Here is a 17,456-nt window from a genome sequence, read left to right as displayed (position 1 = left end):
TTCATTTTGTGGCCCCCAGTAGGTTTTATTGATCAATGCTTGTCTCATAGGCCGCACCATCCTTCTCTCCACCCATCATATGGATGAAGCTGATCTTCTGGGTGACCGCATTGCCATTATTTCTCATGGGAAGCTGAAGTGCTGCGGCTCTCCGCTGTTTCTGAAGAGCACGTATGGAGACGGCTATAAGTTAACGGTGGTGAAGAAGCAGAGCGATCCAGGTTGGTGATAAATGGCTCCTCGTGGGCGGAGCATTGCTACGTAGCGGGATCTGTGAGCATTTTATCACTTACTCTTCAGATATCAGCTCCAACTCGTGTATAAGCCCCTGCTCTGAACCACGGGTGTCTCAGTTCATTAAGAAGTATGTGGCCTCCTGTCTCCTGATGTCAGACACCAATACTGAGCTTTCCTATATTCTCCCCAGCGAGTCCGTAAGGAAAGGCTGCTTTGAACGTCTCTTCCAGGTACTTGACTTATAAAATTTGTAAGTTTTTTTTTTTGTGTGGTTTAAAAAAGAATCAAAATTTGGTAGAATAACAATTTTTGTCATAATGTTTTGTTTCACACGGCAGCTTTATGTTAGGGCTCGTTTGTTGCCCGGCGAGCTGTCGTTTTCAGTGGTATAATTTTGGGGGTACATACAAAGCTTTGATTACTTCTTCTTGGCTGGGATGAAGAGTGGTGACTAGTGATGAGCGAACATGCTCGGATAATGTCTTCTCTGAGCACACTTGGGTGTTATCCGAGCATCTGCGAGTGCTCGTATATTATTTTCGAGTCTTTGCGGCTGCATGATTTGCAGCTGTTAGATAGCCTCAACACGTGCGGGGATTGCGTAACAAAGAAGCAATCCCCACTTGTGTTGAGGCTATCTAACAGCTGCAAATCATGCAGCCGCAGGGACTCGAACATATTATCCGAGCATGCCCGAGATACTTGGATAACACCTGAGTATGCTCGGATAACACATTATCCAAGCACGTTAGCTCATCACTGGTGATGACTAAAAATAACAGCAATTCCAGCATTTTTAATATAATCTTTTTTAAAAAAAATCTTACAGCATTTGGCACTTACTATATAGGTTTGACAATTTTTATATTTTCATAGATCACACTTTTATGGACAAGCCAATGCCAAATGCTTTTCTTTTTTTTTTTTTACATTTTGATAACCCAATGGGGTGGGTATAACGAGGTCGGCTCCTGAGCCCACCCAATACACCCCTACCTGATTTTTGCCATACATGCACTGCCGATGTTGAGAAGAAGTTAAAGTGAACCTGTCAGGTTGTGTTTGGTCTCTAAACCACCACCATGTCTTATGACCTGAGCTGTCAGTGTTTCTAAACTTGCCCCCATGTGGGGAATCTGATGTATGAAAATTGCAGAATTCACTTTTCTAAGCCATGAGCTGTTGTGTGTAGATTCCTGCTAATGAGTCACCAGGGTGGTGACATTATTAGGAAGAGTCACCCACTCCTGGCTCCTGTCCCACCCTTTCTGGCATGATTGACGGGTCCTTCAAAGCTTTCACATGTGCTGCTGCCTATTACTCTCTACACAGAGGAAAGTATACCTTCCTGGACTAGACTGGAGCTGACGTAGCGTAGCCAGATATAGCACACACAGATCGTTTAGAAATCTTAACGTAATAAGGTAAGGTAAGGTAAAGCTACTGGACAGGTTCATATTCACATGGATTTGGACACTTGACAACTGCTACACTTCGTAATAATCATATTCCTCTCACGTTAGCAGAACTCGCCTACCATGGCACTTTCAGGTTAATGTTTTTCCTTGTTGTTGCGTTGACCTTTGCCAGCACCTAGAGCTTAGCCTCGGTGATCTCGACTTAAGCAGCTTTGGACTAATGGACACCACATTGGAAGAAGTTTTCCTCAAGGTGTCAGAAGAAGACCAGTCTCTGGAGAACAGCGATGCTGGTTAGTCCCTAAATACGAGCCAAACTTGAGGGTTTGGATAATGTCACAGAACAACTTCATAAAAACTTCTTTCTTTGTAGATATTAAGGAGTCCAAGAAAGACACTCTGAGACCTGTAATCCAGCCTGATTCCTGCACCCAGCCCTCATCCTTCACAGAGGCAGAAGACAAACCTGAAGTGGAACTCAACAACTTTGCATCAGGAATTCTGGCAGGTCAGTCCCCGGGTTCCCTGCGCTCAGGCTCTTCCTCTTCGGTGGGATCGGTGAGAGGAGAGGAAGGTGGAGCATACGCAGAGTTCTACGGTGACTACTCGCCATTGTTCGACACCTACCAGGATGCAGAGAACATCAGCCTGCATGGTGGGTCAATCAGCCGTGTGATCGGAGCATGCAAATTTTAAAAATTGTCCCTTTTATAGCCATGAGAATACATTAATGACCATCCTTGCTTGTAGATCCGGAGGTGGAAGAGCAGGTCATGGATGGCCAAGGCAGCTACAAGCTGGAAGGGTCCTGGCTGAAGTTACGGCAATTCCATGGGCTGATTGTAAAACGTTTCCACTGTGCCAAGAGGAACACCAAAGCCCTCTTCTCCCAAATCCTGCTTCCCGCTTTCTTTGTATGTGTAGCCATGACCGTGGCGTTGTCTGTGCCGGAGATCGGTAAGTGCCACTTATTTATCACTTTGCTCCTTTTTTATTTTCATTACCTTTTCTTTTTTTGCTGTTGCATGGCTCAACCTATTCATTGCAGTTGTAGTTTTGAGTGACACAATTATCTTTAGAATATGATGTTCCAAAAGCCAAGATCTTCTTTTTTCGATTTTGGTTTTTATGATGGACCCTTTGCAGTAAAAATGAAAACTTTACTTTGTGATACCAAATGTACAGCTCTGGCAAAAATTCAATGTTCATATTGCCTGATTCTTCTCTTTATAGGTATATTTTTTTAGTAAAATGTAAATTGTTCATTTATTCTATAAACTTCTGACATCATGTGTCTGAGTTTCCAAGCAATACATTTTGTATTTTTTTTTCAGAAAAAATAAAAATGGTCAAAATTGACACCCCCCCCCCCCCCCCCAGTGCTTTCAGACCTCAAATAATGCAAAGAGAACACGTTCATAATCATTTAGAAACAAAAAATACTAATGTTTTAACTCAGGAAGAGATCAGAAATCAATATTTTGTGGAATAACCATGATTTTTAATCACAGCTTTCGTGCGTCTTGGCATGCTTTCCACCAGTCTTTCACACTGCTTCTGGAGCAAAAATGTAAGCGTTCTTCCTTGTTTGGTGGCTTGTGACTATCCATCATCCTCTTGATTACATTCCAGAGGTTTTCAATGGGGTTCAGGTCTGGAGATTGGGCTGCCCATGACAGGGATTTGATGTGGTGGTCTCTTAATTTTTGCCAGAGCTGTATATAGTTTTTTTAGTATGTTGCTATTTAAAAGAAAAAATTGCAAAAAAAAAAAAAAGTTGCCTTTTAGTCGCTTAATTCTGTGAGCTGTAGCTTCTTAACTTTTCAGTCAATCGAATTCTAGGAGGGCTTTTTTTTTTTTTTTTTTTAATAGACCAATAAGGCGCACAGTTTTTTCTGTTTCTGTTCAGATAGTTACAAATGTGTGGATACCAAATATTTAACTCTTGTATTTTTTGGTTCATTTATGGTTTGAGATGAGGGATAGATTATATCTATTTGTAAAAACATAATTTCATCTATAAGTAGAGATATATGTTCCAGAATGGAGCGCTCACAAGAAGCTTTGCTTTTCTTATTATTTTCGTCTAATTTATTAGCAGTGTTCTGGGACCCTTTGCCCACCACATGTTATCACAGGCGCTGGTGTAATTCATCTTCCCGCTCCACTCTCTGCAGCTGCATTATTGATGAGCTCGTCTGCGCGTCGGCAGGATTTCTGCTAATTAGTGTGTTCTTTTCTTTTTCCGTCAGGTGATCTCCCACCGCTGATCTTGTCGCCATCGCAGTATCACAACTATACTCAGCCCAAGGGGAACTTTGTACCTTACGCTAATGAAGAGCAGCCGGAGTACAGGTAAGCCGCATACAGCACTAATGAAAATTAATGCAATGGGGGAAAAATGTGCCACCAGATGGTATAGTCTTAGTGCAGCAAGTACACCCAATATTTATCTATTAATGCGCTGTGACCACCCGTGTAAGGATAACGTAGCACTGTGTGTATTCCGGTGCTAGTGTGGCTTTTGTATATCCAGGAATGCTTTCTAAATCGTACTGCTTGCCCGGATCACCTGTTCATGTGTCCTCTCTTGTTCTTCCAGGCTGAAGCTGTCCCCTGACGCCAGTCCTCAGATGCTAGTTAACACTTTCTACCTACCGTCTGGTATCGGGGCGACTTGTGTACTAAAAACGGCATTTAACAGCACTTTGGATCAGCTGGTGCAATCCCTCAACTTAAACAGCAATGAGTCCAAGATGTTGGCTGCCCAGTACTTTGATGCCATGTGCGTGGATTCTTTTACCCAGGGGCTGCCATTATCTAACTTTGTGCCACCACCGCCTTCTCCAGCACCATCAGAGTACCCAACAGAGGAGGACCTTGCTCGTCTGTGGAATGCCACGACTTATTTACCACCATCCCTTCCTGGTAAGGATACGTGTGTATGACCTGACCAAGATAGTAGCGACTAGATAAAGGCCATGTGCCCATGTGTCGCATTCATTGCATTTTTTTGTCCAAGTGTTTTAAGTATGCAATGTGCTTTCATGAAAACCCGTGCGCAATATAGATGCTGCTGAATTCTGCAGTTATTGGTGTGTTTTTCAATATAGGCTAGTATAGCACGCCTTTAAAAAGAAAATGCAAAATCTCAACATTTCACCACTAAAATCCTATTTAAAATAAAAAAAGACAGCTTGAAATCTGCCCAAAAATGCATAAGAAACGGCATCAAAACTCAATAATAGGAGCAGATTGCTACTATGTATTCTAGTGCAGACGCTGCAGCTTTTTGACCGTCATCTTTATAACGTCACATTCATGTGGCATATGGGGCACTGCAGGAGGCCAGGTTATGTAGAGACGGGCAGGGGAGCAGGTGTGAGAGCCATGGACGAGCCAGGAAAGGGGTGATTATAGTGTTTCTCCACTAAAATGCACTCACTTTCCTGCAGAATTACTTCCGTGATTCCCCCCAAATTCTTGCAGAGTTATATGAATGTTGCCCAATAGTTTTACTTGTCCTTCTGTGCTCTGTGATATCTTTTCTTCACTTTTTTGGATGGTTATTTGGCTCATTGGAGCATTTCTAGATGTATTATTTACTAGACCTCAAATATATTAAAATGGTATTTGGTTCCAAGCACCGTCCCCAATTACGCACGCACTTGCAACATTTTTTGGTGCAGATTGCAGTTACCTTGTGATTTTTGTCCTCTCTCTTCTCCAGCAGAAGATATCTCCACCACCCCATCATTGCCCCGGCGCATCCACGAGCCGGTCAAGTGTACATGTTCCATGCAAGGAACAGGCTTCTCTTGCCCGAGTGGGGTTGGTGGTCATCCTCCGCAGATGAAAGTTGTGACTGGCGACATCATGGTGGACATCAGCGGACGGAACGTGAGCGAATATCTGCTGTATACTTCCGACCGATTCAGGCTACACAGGTGAGTGGCGGGCCACCGATATAACTGCTCACCTTTTATTTAACGGTTTCTAATTGGCACCTTCTAATTTTCCTACACATAGGTACGGGGCAGTGACATTTGGAAATGTGCAGAAATCTATCCCAGCATCATTTGGGACAAAGGCGCCCCCTATGCTGAGGAAGATTGCAGTTCGGCACACGGCACAGGTCGGGTCATTTACTGGACCTCTGACAACCCAGTTCTGACAACTTTTACTGTTTGCCAAGCTAGTTTTTTTTTTTTTTAGGCATTTTACAACAATAAAGGTTACCACAGCATGCCAACATATCTCAATGCACTGAATAATGCTATCCTGAGGGCCAACCTGCCAGCGTCAAAAGGAAACCGTGCCGCTTACGGTATCACAGTGACCAATCATCCAATGAACAAGACCAGCGCAAGTCTGTCCTTGGACTATCTGTATGTACTGCGCAGCTCTTTCCCATAGATTTAGACCATTACCTTCTTGCCTTCCAGTCATCTCAGTTGCGCCTTTTGCCCATGTTTTAGGTTACAAGGTACAGACGTGGTGATCGCGATTTTCATCATTGTTGCCATGTCCTTTGTTCCTGCGAGTTTCGTTGTGTTCCTCGTGGCGGAGAAATCGACCAAGGCAAAGCACCTGCAGTTTGTCAGCAGCTGCAATCCAGTCATCTACTGGTTGGCCAACTATGTCTGGGACATGGTGAGTTGAGGATACCCCGACTGGGATTGATAATGTGTTCCTATCCTGTGCTTTAGAAGAATAAAAAAAATATATCTATCTACCTATCTATCTAAAAAAATAAGGTGAAGAATAACATACCACATCCTAGATATCACTGAATGAAATATTCCAGCTGCAAATCTTTATTAATTACATAGATGAATGCGTTGAGAACAATAAAATATATAAAAATGATCATTGTAAATCAAAATTAATATCCCATTGAGGTCTGGATTTGGAATGATGCTCAAAATCAAAGTGGAAAATCAAATTACAGGCTGATCCAACTTCAGTGGAAATGCCTCAAGACAAAGAGAAGATGCTCAGTAGTGTGTGGCCTCCACGTGCCTGTATGACCTCCCTACAATGCCTGGGCAGGCTCGTGATGAGGCGGCGGATGGTCTCCTGAGGGATCTCCTCCTAGACCTGGATTAAAGCATCAGTCAACTCCTGGACAGTCTGTAGTGCAACGTGGTGATGGTGGATAGAACAAAACATGACGTGCTCGATTGACTTCAGGTCTGGGGAACTGGCAGGCCAGTCCATAGCATCAATGCCTTCATCATGCAGGAACTGCTGACACACTTCAGCTGCATAAGGCCTAGCATTGTCATGCTTCAGAAACAACCCAGGGCCCAGTGCACCTGCATATGGTGTTACAATGGGTCTCTGGATCTCATCCTGGTACCTAATGGCAGTCAGAGTACCTCTGGCGAGCACATGGAGGGCTGTGACGCCCTCCAAAGAAATGCCAAAATGCCACCCCACACCATTACTGACCCACTGCCAAACCGGTCATGTTGGAGGTTGTTGCAGGCAGCAGAACGTTCCACATAGCGTCTCCAGTCTGTCACATCTGTTACATTGGTTCAGTGTGAACCTGTTCTCATCTGTGAAGAGCACAGGGCTCCATTGGCGAATCTGCCAATCGCCCTGCACGGTATTGGACTGTAAGCAGCCCTCATACCACCCTCATGTAGTCTGTTTCTGACAGTTTGAGCAGACACATGGATGTTAGTGGCCTGCTGGAGGTCATTTTGCAGGGCTCTGTCACTGTTCCTTTTGTGCCTCCTTTCACAAAGGAGGAGGTAGCGGTCCTGCTGCTGGGTCGTTGCCCTCCTATGGCCCCCTCCATGTCTCCTGGTGTACTGACCTGTCTCCTGGTATCTGCTCCATAATTTGAACACTGTGCTGACAGACACAGCTACCCTTCTTGCCACAGCTCGCATTGATGTGCCATCCTGGATGAGCTGCACTACCTGAGCAACTTCTGTGGGTTGTAGACACTGCTTCATGTTCCTGTACAGTACATATAGGGGTGATAGCAATGACAAAATGAAAAACTGACCAAAACAACTGCCAAAAATGATGAGAACAGAGAATTGGTCTAAGGTCACACCCTGCAGAACCACTCCTTTTATAGGGGTTGGCTTGCTTATTGGCTATCATGTCTACCTGTTGTCTGTTCCATTTTCACAACAGCAGGATAAATTGATTCACAATCAGTGTTGCTTCATAACTGGACAGGATTTCACAGAAGAGTGATTGACTTGGAGTTACATTGTGTTGTTTGTATTCCCTTTATTTTTTTGAGCAGTGTATATAGCATAGGAGAGGATTCACATTAGGTAGCTTCCCAGCAATGAGAATTGCCTTATTGCGGCACACATGAATTGGCCAATTTATGCTCCAAGTATTCTCAGTTTTTTATACTTTGTAGAGCAGTAATGCAATTCCAATTTCATATTTTCATGCTATAGCGCTACAGAGTGCAACTTTATTTGTTGGTTATATATGGAGATGGCTACTCTTAGTTTGCATCTGTACACACCTGGTTTCTGTTTGGAAGTGATGGTCAGTCTTTTGTCATCGATGGAATATTAAAACTTTTAGGAAAATGGTGAAAAAACATATTTATTTTTTTATTCAATTTTACAAAGCCAACATTTTTTTTTAATCACTAAAATATAAAAAATGTAAATTTGTTATCTCCAAAATTATACCAACCAGGAAATTCATGTAATTGGCTACATTTTCTTGCAAATAAAAATGACTGAATTGTGTTTTGTTTTTGTTTTTTTGTTTTTTTTCCAACTTTCATCCCAATTTTTTTTCGGTACATCTTATGGTAAAGTGAATTTTGTTCTACAAATCTGCAACTAATTTTGCAAAAAGGAAGCTCTCATACAGCTATAAGGAAGGAGAAATAAAAACAGAGTTATGGCTTTTGGAATAAAAGGTGTTTAAATACAAAAATTTAAACAGTGGCCAGTCCCAAAGACCCTGTACACATTGGATAATTATTGGGAATTCCTAGCGCAAAAGTGCTGATATGTCTCTAAGATTTTCTGTTCGGAAAAGATTTTTTTTTTTTTTTGTTTTTTTTTAAATTTCTTATTCACTTTTTCTGTTGTATTCTTTCAGCTGAATTATCTGGTTCCTGCCACGTGCTGCATCATTATCCTGTTCGTTTTTGACCTTCCTGCATACACGTCTCCTACCAACTTCCCGGCTGTGCTATCCCTCTTCTTACTCTACGGGTGAGTTCTACCATCTGACACCAGGTGATTCATGATGAACACTTTCAAGAACTAGTGATTTTTTTCATTTTATTTTTTATTTAATTTTCTTGTTCTTTTGCGCTTTTGTTTTTCCAAGCACCATAATAATTTTTTTTCTTATTTCTCTAGATTCCGAGACTGGTAACTATATTTTTTTCCGTTGATATAGCTGTGTCAGGGTTTTTTGCAATTTTTTTTCTTTTTTGCACACTGAGCTATAGTTTCTAATACCATTTTGGGGCTCCTACAGCATTTTCTATCACTTTTTATTGCATTATTTATGTGCAAGCCCTGCCACCAAAAATCGGCAAATCTGGCATTTTTTTTAACTCTTAAATAATTAAATATTTTGTTAGATCAAGTAAAAGAGGATGCCCAGTACATATTTAAAAAAAAAAAAGAAGGTATTTTTGTATGGCAAAAAGGTGTTTTTATTTTTTCTTACATATATTTATGATTTAATATTACATTTTTAATGTAAATCAATTCATTTTAGTAAATTTATTTAAATTTGATTAAAGATTTTATAACATTTATATGACTTTATTATTTTTTTTTTACATTTTTCCCCTTATTTTTTTGTCCTCAATCTTACACTTTTATATATACTTCTGTGTATATAATGTAAGTGGGCTTCACAAGAGGAGTAAGATGGGGGCCTTCAGCAGACACCCCTTTACCAAGCTGCCATGGTGGCTCATTGGCTCTCTGCGATCGTGTAGTTGGGAGCCGCTGTAGGAGTGCACAGATATGCAGGCCAATTCATGGCATTGCAGATTGCCGGGGCATTTAAATGGTTAATCAGCCGTGATCAGAGCACGCTTTGCAGCCTCATTAGGAATGAATGGAGCAATGTTCTGCTGAATGAGGAATTAAAGTGCCCAGCTATGCTGATTGGTGCGACCCCCCCCACCAGTATTTTTCACTGGAGATCCCCTTTAATGCCATAACTATGGATTGTTGTTTTGCAGCTGGTCCATCACCCCCATCATGTATCCTGCCTCCTTCTGGTTCGAAGTGCCCAGCACGGCCTACGTCTTCCTCATCGTCATCAATCTGTTCATTGGCATTACCGCCACGGTGGCCACTTTCCTGTTGCAGCTGTTCGAGCACGATAAAGTAGGTGGCATCATACTGGCAGTACTGATGGCTGCCGGCAGCAGTCAGATGCTAACGAATCATCCTTGTCTTCTCTGTCCAGGACCTAAAATTGGTGAACAGTTATCTGAAGAGCTGTTTCCTCATCTTCCCCAACTACAACCTCGGACACGGCCTGATGGAAATGGCATACAATGAATATATTAACGAGTACTATGCTAAAATCGGTAAGGGCGCAATAGGTCCAAACCCCTCCGACATCATCGATCAGTACATCATGTCTTCCACTCCAGTCCCTTCCAGAGCTGCATTTACAATCCAATCCACTGCATAACTGCACAATATGAGAGATATGTTTACATCAGTACTAGGTGCAAAAAAATAGCAGCAGATTGCTGTAGATGGCTTTGGATGTGGCAAGTAGGATATCATTTTTCACCATCCAGAGCTGCATTCATAATTCTGCTTACATGTAGTGTATTTTGCTTCAGACTACTTTGCTCAGTGTAAACTTGCATTTCCATGAGATGAGACAGGATCAGAACACTGGCGGTAGGTGAGAATCTGCAGCCCAAGAGATGGCGCAAAATTGTAAATGCAGCTTTAGATTGGACTGGAGCATCACACGGTGAATAGGTAAATTGCGAGGTTACATGGCATATTCCGGTTAGATGCAGCCGCGGGAATCTTGTAATCAACACCCCTCTTCCCCCTCCAGGTCAGTTTGATAAGATGAAATCTCCATTTGAGTGGGATATCGTCACCAGGGGACTGGTGGCCATGACCATAGAAGGCTTCGTCGGCTTCTTCATCACCATTATGTGTCAATATAACTTCTTCCGGAAACCACAGTGAGTATTCCACCTGTGTCTGACATCTATAAAGTGGTGCCAGACCCCCACACCAAGCCCCTAAATGCATTGAGATCCTCACCGCCCCTATAGTTTCACCGCTGTATATGGTGTCTGTCCAAGGTCTACATTTATTGGAAACCGTGCTAACAGGACAGACTTTCTCATACAATCTGGTATTTCCCATGGACATACGTAGCATCAGGCATCGCTGAGCTCCTCCTGATTATAGAACCAATGTGCATATTCAGCTTTGCCAAAATTATGGGTCATGGCCACCTGACTGGTATCTCTCACGCAGAAATCCTATGTCTATGGACAGGCAAAGTCCAGTCCTCTCCTTCCTGCAGTTCTGGACTTATGTAGCAGTGTCCATTGTGTATATGTGAATCAACCGAGTGTCTCATTGCTTCCATACTTTCTTATAGGCGTCTTCCCATTTCTAATAAACCCATCGAGGACGATGACGTAGATGTGGCTAACGAGAGGCAGAGAGTTTTACGGGGAGGAGCAGATTATGACATGTTAAAGATCGAGAATCTGACAAAGGTAACTTTATGCACCTCCTAACATGACAGCATTATACTCCAGTCACATCCAAAGCTGCCGTTATAATCCTGCAGTTTGCTGCTTACATTCAGAGTTTCTATATTACAGGTTTTGTAGGATGTCCCCGATATACGGCAGGATTTGTGGGATGTTTCTGGTATACTGAGGATCTTTTGGGGGTGTTCCCTGTATACGGCTGGTCTTGTGGGGTGTTCCCTGTATGCGGAGGGTCTTGTGGGGTGTTCCTAGTATACGGCGGGTCTTGTGGGGTGTTGCCTGTATGCAGAGGGTCTTGTGGGGTGTTACCTGTATACAGAGGGTCTTCTGGGATGTTCCCTGTATACAGAGGGTTTTGTGGGATGTTCCAGGTATACTGAGGATCTTGTGGGGGTATTCCCTGTATATGGCTGGTCTTGTGGGGTGCTCCCTGTATGTGGATGGTCTTGTGGGATGTCCCCGGTCTACTGAGGATCTTGCGGGGGTGTTCCCTGTATACAGCGAGTCTTGTGGGGTGTTTACAGTATTATGGGTACTGCCTAATCTTTAGCAGAACAGTGGGGAGAGGGTTTATGTCTGAAGACCCCTTGCCAATGTCACAAAAAGCCAAGCTGAAATACGATGCATGAGTCTGGCAGAAATTCAGTGCTTGTACCTGCTGTGCAGCATTCTGCAGCATGGCTTTCTGAACTGTCTGTGGACCTAGACCCCTCAGGACACAGATCCCACCAATCTGCATGTATCCAAACAATCAAATTTACTGAACTGTCTACTCCAGGTGTATAAATCCCGCAAAATGGGTCGCATCCTTGCAGTCGATCGACTCTGTGTTGGGGTCCAGCCTGGTGAGTGTTTTGGACTTCTTGGAGTAAACGGAGCTGGGAAGACCACCACCTTCAAGATGCTGACTGGGGATGAGAGCACTACCGGTGGAGAGGCTTTTATCAATGGTCACAGGTACCCAGCATTATTAAATGTATATCCATACAGTCACCATGTGTCCCCGATAACCTGAAGCTTCTCCTTGTGTGGCAGCATCTTGAAGGAGCTTCTCCAGGTGCAGCAGAGCATCGGGTACTGCCCGCAGTTTGATGCATTGTTTGATGAGCTGACTGCGCAGGAACATCTAGAGCTTTACACCCGTCTTAGAGGGATCCCATGGAAAGATGAGGAAAGAGTGAGTGTGGCGGGTCCAGTCTTGGCCGTGACAAATTTTTGGCATTGCCTTAAAATTAATGCATTTTTCTTCCATGCCAGGTGGTAAAATGGGCATTGGAGAAACTGGAACTGACTCCTTATGCAGACAAACCAGCCGGAACGTACAGCGGCGGCAACAAGAGGAAGCTATCTACAGCCATTGCTCTCATCGGCTACCCCTCCTTCATCTTTCTGGTGAGGCATGGCTGATGAAACATGGCTGATCATCACACAGACCTTTTGTGCGCCTTAAATCCTTATTTCCAAATATGATTCCAGGATGAACCCACTACAGGAATGGACCCCAAAGCTCGGCGCTTCCTGTGGAACCTGATCCTGGACATTATAAAAACTGGGCGCTCTCTGGTCCTGACCTCTCACAGGTACAGAACTGGGTTCACCGCATAATCACCCTATGTGATCAGGATGTTCAGCAGCAACTTTTCCAAAACATTTTGTACAGGTGACTCAGAGTGCACAATTACTTGTCAGTCATGGCGGCTATGTAGTAATAACCTAGTGCAGTGGTTGACAACATGCAGCATTCCAACTGTTGTGCAACTACAACTCAGAGCATGCCATGCAGAGATGCGCCTCTCAGGGCATGCTGGGAGTTAGTTTCACAACCCCTGAAATGCCACAGGTTGCTCATGGTGAATAATATTGTCACATATTAGACATTAACTCATGATGTTTCGCCTCCCAGCATGGAAGAATGTGAAGCTCTCTGCACCCGACTGGCGATTATGGTCAATGGGCGTCTGAAATGTCTTGGGAGCATCCAGCATCTGAAAAACCGGTAGGGAAATGTTGGACTGTGTTAAACCCCTTAAACCACAGTTTGACCGCCACTGTGCAATAAGTATGTCCACCCATATAGTCATGCAGCCTGCAACAAGTTTTGTCCTGTGTCACACAGATTTGGAGATGGATACATGATCACGGTGAGGATGAAATCCAGCGTTAATGTCAAGGAAGTTGTCCGATTCTTTAACAGGAACTTCCCAGAAGCCATCCTCAAAGTAAGTATCGCCGTCCTCCCACCGCAACCCTCATGGCACGGTGATAAGCAGTTACACGGCAAACTTGGTGAAACTTGGCTGTAAACTTCCAGAAAAGTTTTGGCTGCTTCCATCATGATGCTATTCTATTTCCTGCAGGAAAGGCACCACACCAAGGTCCAGTACCAGCTGAAGTCCGAGCAAGTCTCCCTCGCCCAAGTCTTCAGTAAGATGGAGCAAGTGGTGGACGTGCTGGGGATAGAGGATTACTCTGTCAGCCAGACCACACTGGACAACGTAAGTGAGACCTCTGTCTATACTTGTCCTCCTTCCCTCATAGTAGTTTCATTAGGAGCATAAAGGGACGCCAAGCGTTTGTTTCCTCCTCCTCCTCCAATAATGTGAGGGGCTGGCTGGTGCTTGTGGTGCTGATTATCTCCGGCCTGATCACTGCTTTTGGTCAATGGCAATTTTTCAGGTATTCGTCAACTTTGCAAAGAAACAGAGCGATAACCTGGAGCAGCAGGAGGCGAATCACAGTAACGCCGTCCCGTCCCCCATGGAACGGGTGCTGAGCCTCCTACGAGCCCGGAGCACACCCACGGAACTACGGGCCCTGGTAGTGGAGGAGCCAGAGGATCTAGAGACTGATGATGAAGGCCTGATCAGCTTCGAGGAGGAAAGGGTAATAACAGTCATCATTATATTCGTGCATTTACCCAGTGTATAGGTTAAATTTACTCTTCTTAAATGTTAAAGGGGACATCTCCAACATATCCACTGTCCTATCTGGTGACAACGGGCTGGGGTCAGAGGTCCCCTGTTATGGAGTTAGGTCTGGGCCTCTGAGGTAGGACTATAATTTTTCAGTGTTTCTGAAAGCAGCAGAGCATGCGGAGACTTGTATCTATACCCAAAAGAGACTTCATCTAGCCACAGATGGCATGTTATTTCAGCCGTCAGTTAATAGAAGGATTGTGTGCACCCAGCGGCTGGACAGGAGAACCACATCAGTGATACAATTTTCTGCTGCATCCTGATAGTTTGTTACAGGTCGCCTGCGCTGATACATTGTACCAGACTGAAGCTTACAGAGGATTGTCCAGACTGGACGCAATTGTAACAATCGGGTCAGCACAAATGTTCCCATTCACTGATCGCAAGCAGAGATCTTTATGAGGAAATAAAATGCGGGGCTGTAGCAGTGGTTAAAGGGGGATTACCATCTTGTAAAGTGATGGAATATTTGTTGGGGGTCTGACCTATGAATAGGATGGATGAGGGGAGTCTGCTGCAGTTTCCCTGCACAGTGGGTGTCCAAAAGGGGATGGGCTCTGAGGCTCCCTCCTTCATTCTCCGGGGTTCCCAGAAATCGATCCTAAAATGATTTTTGGGTCCTAGATATGTGACCATTACTTGGGCTATATACCCCTTTAAGTTTTTCTGTCTTCTCCCACATGGAGCAATGCATAGTATCTGATATCTGGATCTACTTTACCATCTGCCATCTTTGTTTCCCACAGGCTCAGTTGTCTTTTAATACGGACACGCTCTGCTGAGACGACAGCGTCATCTACACAGCAGTGACGCCCAATATGCTGGAGACCACGGTCCCGGTTTTTATTTTTACATAATCCCCCGAGTCAAGCCTTGGGGGGTTTGTGTGAAAGGCTGGACGTGGTCTACTGTGCCAGACAGCAGTGTGTACAGTACACACGGACCTGGCTCTGGACGCTGTCGCCCTTCCCCTGTCAATGCATAGGGGGCACTACTCGGAATACGACAAAGAGAAGACCCCGACGGACATGGTAATGGCGGGTCTAGGACGTCGGCAGGTTCGGGCCTCCAAGAGCAGAAGGACTGGCATCTGCTGCTGCCAGTGACTGGATGAGACTGATTACAGAAGAGGATTTTCTTTATTTTACGAATGTACATACGTCACGCTGCAGACAGGGGGCTCCACCAACCTTGTCGCACTTTCATTTTGAGGATGTTGGCAGCAGGCGTGGTGGCATTAATTATGACCTAGTCTTAGTTTAACCATTTCTTTTACATTTCTCTGATTTGTTCCCCCCTCCTCCGTGCTGACGTCCTCCAATTTCCCATCTCTTTGTGCAATATTAAATGTGCCAATCACTGTATATAGTGTCGCCACAGAGGGCGCTGACTGTCAGCGGGTACCCTCACGGACGTTTTTAAGGAAATGCACTGCCAAAAAATGGGTTATGTATGTTGTAGATATACTGCTTTATTTTGTGTTTTTTCTTTTTGTTGCTCTTTTGTTTTTCTTCAAAAATTGCAAATTAAATGACCAAATACATGCACTTTATTATGTAGTGGTCTCCCTTTCCTAGAGAATAAATAAATTGCAGGAATATGGCTATGAAGGCAGCAGGAAAAGGTAAGTGATGACAAATTCTGATTTTTAGGCCAGGGCTACATGTGCCACGTGATGGCTTTTACAGACCTATTTGTTTCCCAGCATATCCAGCTTTGGTGTGATCTGTGACCATAAATCGGCTGAGAGGAGCTCAGAAAACAACAGATAAGAGTTACAGATGTTTCTGTCTTTCAATCTGAATGAGCTCACTGATGGAACTCTGTTAACTCATTCTGGAGCCAGCAATAAACATTGCAGAAGCTGTAGCAGGTAAACCGTGCAACATTTTTAAGGAAACCCAAATGAAAAAATGATTATTAGCCACAAATTCCAGCATTTAAAGGGAACCTGTCAGCTGTTTTAGCCAATAAAAGATGCGGCCATCACCTTTCAGGGCTTATATACAGCATTCAATAACGCTGTATATCTGCCCCGACCCGGAAGAGCTGAAAAATAAGTTTTATTATACTCACCTGTGGAGCGGCCCGATCCGAGGGGTGTCTCTCTTCTTGTTCCGGCGCCTCCCATCTTCATGCAGTGGGCCTCTCTGACCTTTCCCGGCATCTGCAGTACTTTGCTCTGCCCTCAACAGTGCAGAGAAGTACGCCTGCGCAGGAGCGTGATGCCAGGGAGCCTGTGTGGACGCGCCATCCACACGAAGCAAGCAGGAGGGCGGCAAGCATAAGGCGAGAGGCGCCGGACCAAGACAAGCAACACCCATCGGACCGTCCAACAGGTAATATAATAAAACGTATTTTTCAGTTCTTCCAGGTCAGGTTGGGGGCAGATATACAGCATTATAGAATGCTGTATATAAGCCCTGAAAGGTGATGGCCATAACTTGTATCGGCCAAAACTGCTGACAGGTTCCCTTTAAACAAAAAAAAAAAAACAAACAAACATATTTCCAAATGTGGACAATGCATTTAAAGAAGATAGTTGGCAAATTTTATGTATTTTCAGTTTTAATCAAAGTAATTTAACACAGGTGCAGCTCTGGATGTGAATGGAGTATAAAATATCATGTAACCTAAAGATCACCAGTCTGCACCAATTTGCTTTACTAAAACAGGGGCCACATCTGCCATAGGTTAATGCAAACTAGCCAAAGTCAACTAGTTGCTAGTCACAACCCAAAGCCAAAAATGGCGATGCCACATTAATCTTTTATATGTGCGGCACATAGGTGTTTTACTTCACCCTTTTGATTGCATCAGCACATCTGAACTTGGAAAATCCACACCCAACTTATATATAAACTCACGTTTTGTTCTCAGTGAACTTTGATCTGCTGTATTCATTGTGTGGACAATTTTAAGAGTTTTCTGTGTATTAAATAATAATAAATTACTGGTTGTCACTTCTAAAATATGGAAGAAGCCACAATTAGACTTGCCTACCATAGTACTGCCCCCTATTTACAAGAATATAACTATTATAATACTGCCCCATATGTACAAAAATATAACTACTATAATACTGCCCCTATGTAC

General features: G+C 43.8%; 1 protein-coding gene across 3 annotated transcripts in view; it reads left to right on the top strand.

The window, feature by feature from the left end:
- The window catches only part of ABCA2 (ATP binding cassette subfamily A member 2), an 83,102-nt gene extending 67,190 nt beyond the window's left edge, over positions 1–15,912 (top strand). For 2 of the 3 annotated variants that reach the window (XM_069747626.1, XM_069747627.1), the window contains 25 exons: positions 51–221; positions 301–467; positions 1,828–1,948; positions 2,029–2,310; positions 2,406–2,612; positions 3,908–4,010; positions 4,258–4,583; positions 5,386–5,602; positions 5,685–5,790; positions 5,871–6,043; positions 6,134–6,308; positions 8,754–8,869; positions 9,862–10,009; positions 10,092–10,215; positions 10,707–10,839; positions 11,268–11,388; positions 12,164–12,342; positions 12,421–12,562; positions 12,643–12,777; positions 12,862–12,965; positions 13,289–13,381; positions 13,502–13,604; positions 13,743–13,880; positions 14,062–14,268; positions 15,107–15,912. In XM_069747626.1, the coding sequence (XP_069603727.1) occupies positions 51–221; positions 301–467; positions 1,828–1,948; positions 2,029–2,310; positions 2,406–2,612; positions 3,908–4,010; positions 4,258–4,583; positions 5,386–5,602; positions 5,685–5,790; positions 5,871–6,043; positions 6,134–6,308; positions 8,754–8,869; positions 9,862–10,009; positions 10,092–10,215; positions 10,707–10,839; positions 11,268–11,388; positions 12,164–12,342; positions 12,421–12,562; positions 12,643–12,777; positions 12,862–12,965; positions 13,289–13,381; positions 13,502–13,604; positions 13,743–13,880; positions 14,062–14,268; positions 15,107–15,142 (3,827 nt within the window). In that variant the 3' untranslated portion in view covers positions 15,143–15,912. The remainder of the gene's footprint in view (positions 1–50; positions 222–300; positions 468–1,827; positions 1,949–2,028; positions 2,311–2,405; positions 2,613–3,907; positions 4,011–4,257; positions 4,584–5,385; positions 5,603–5,684; positions 5,791–5,870; positions 6,044–6,133; positions 6,309–8,753; positions 8,870–9,861; positions 10,010–10,091; positions 10,216–10,706; positions 10,840–11,267; positions 11,389–12,163; positions 12,343–12,420; positions 12,563–12,642; positions 12,778–12,861; positions 12,966–13,288; positions 13,382–13,501; positions 13,605–13,742; positions 13,881–14,061; positions 14,269–15,106) is intronic. The other variant, XM_069747628.1, reaches the window with a different exon arrangement.
- The last annotated feature ends 1,544 nt before the right edge of the window (positions 15,913–17,456 follow it).

Source organism: Ranitomeya imitator, chromosome 2, assembly GCF_032444005.1.
Source record: "Ranitomeya imitator isolate aRanImi1 chromosome 2, aRanImi1.pri, whole genome shotgun sequence".
Taxonomy (NCBI): domain Eukaryota; kingdom Metazoa; phylum Chordata; class Amphibia; order Anura; family Dendrobatidae; genus Ranitomeya; species Ranitomeya imitator.
The sequence above is the reverse complement of the archived record's forward strand: the minus strand, read 5'-3'. Positions and strand labels throughout refer to the sequence as shown.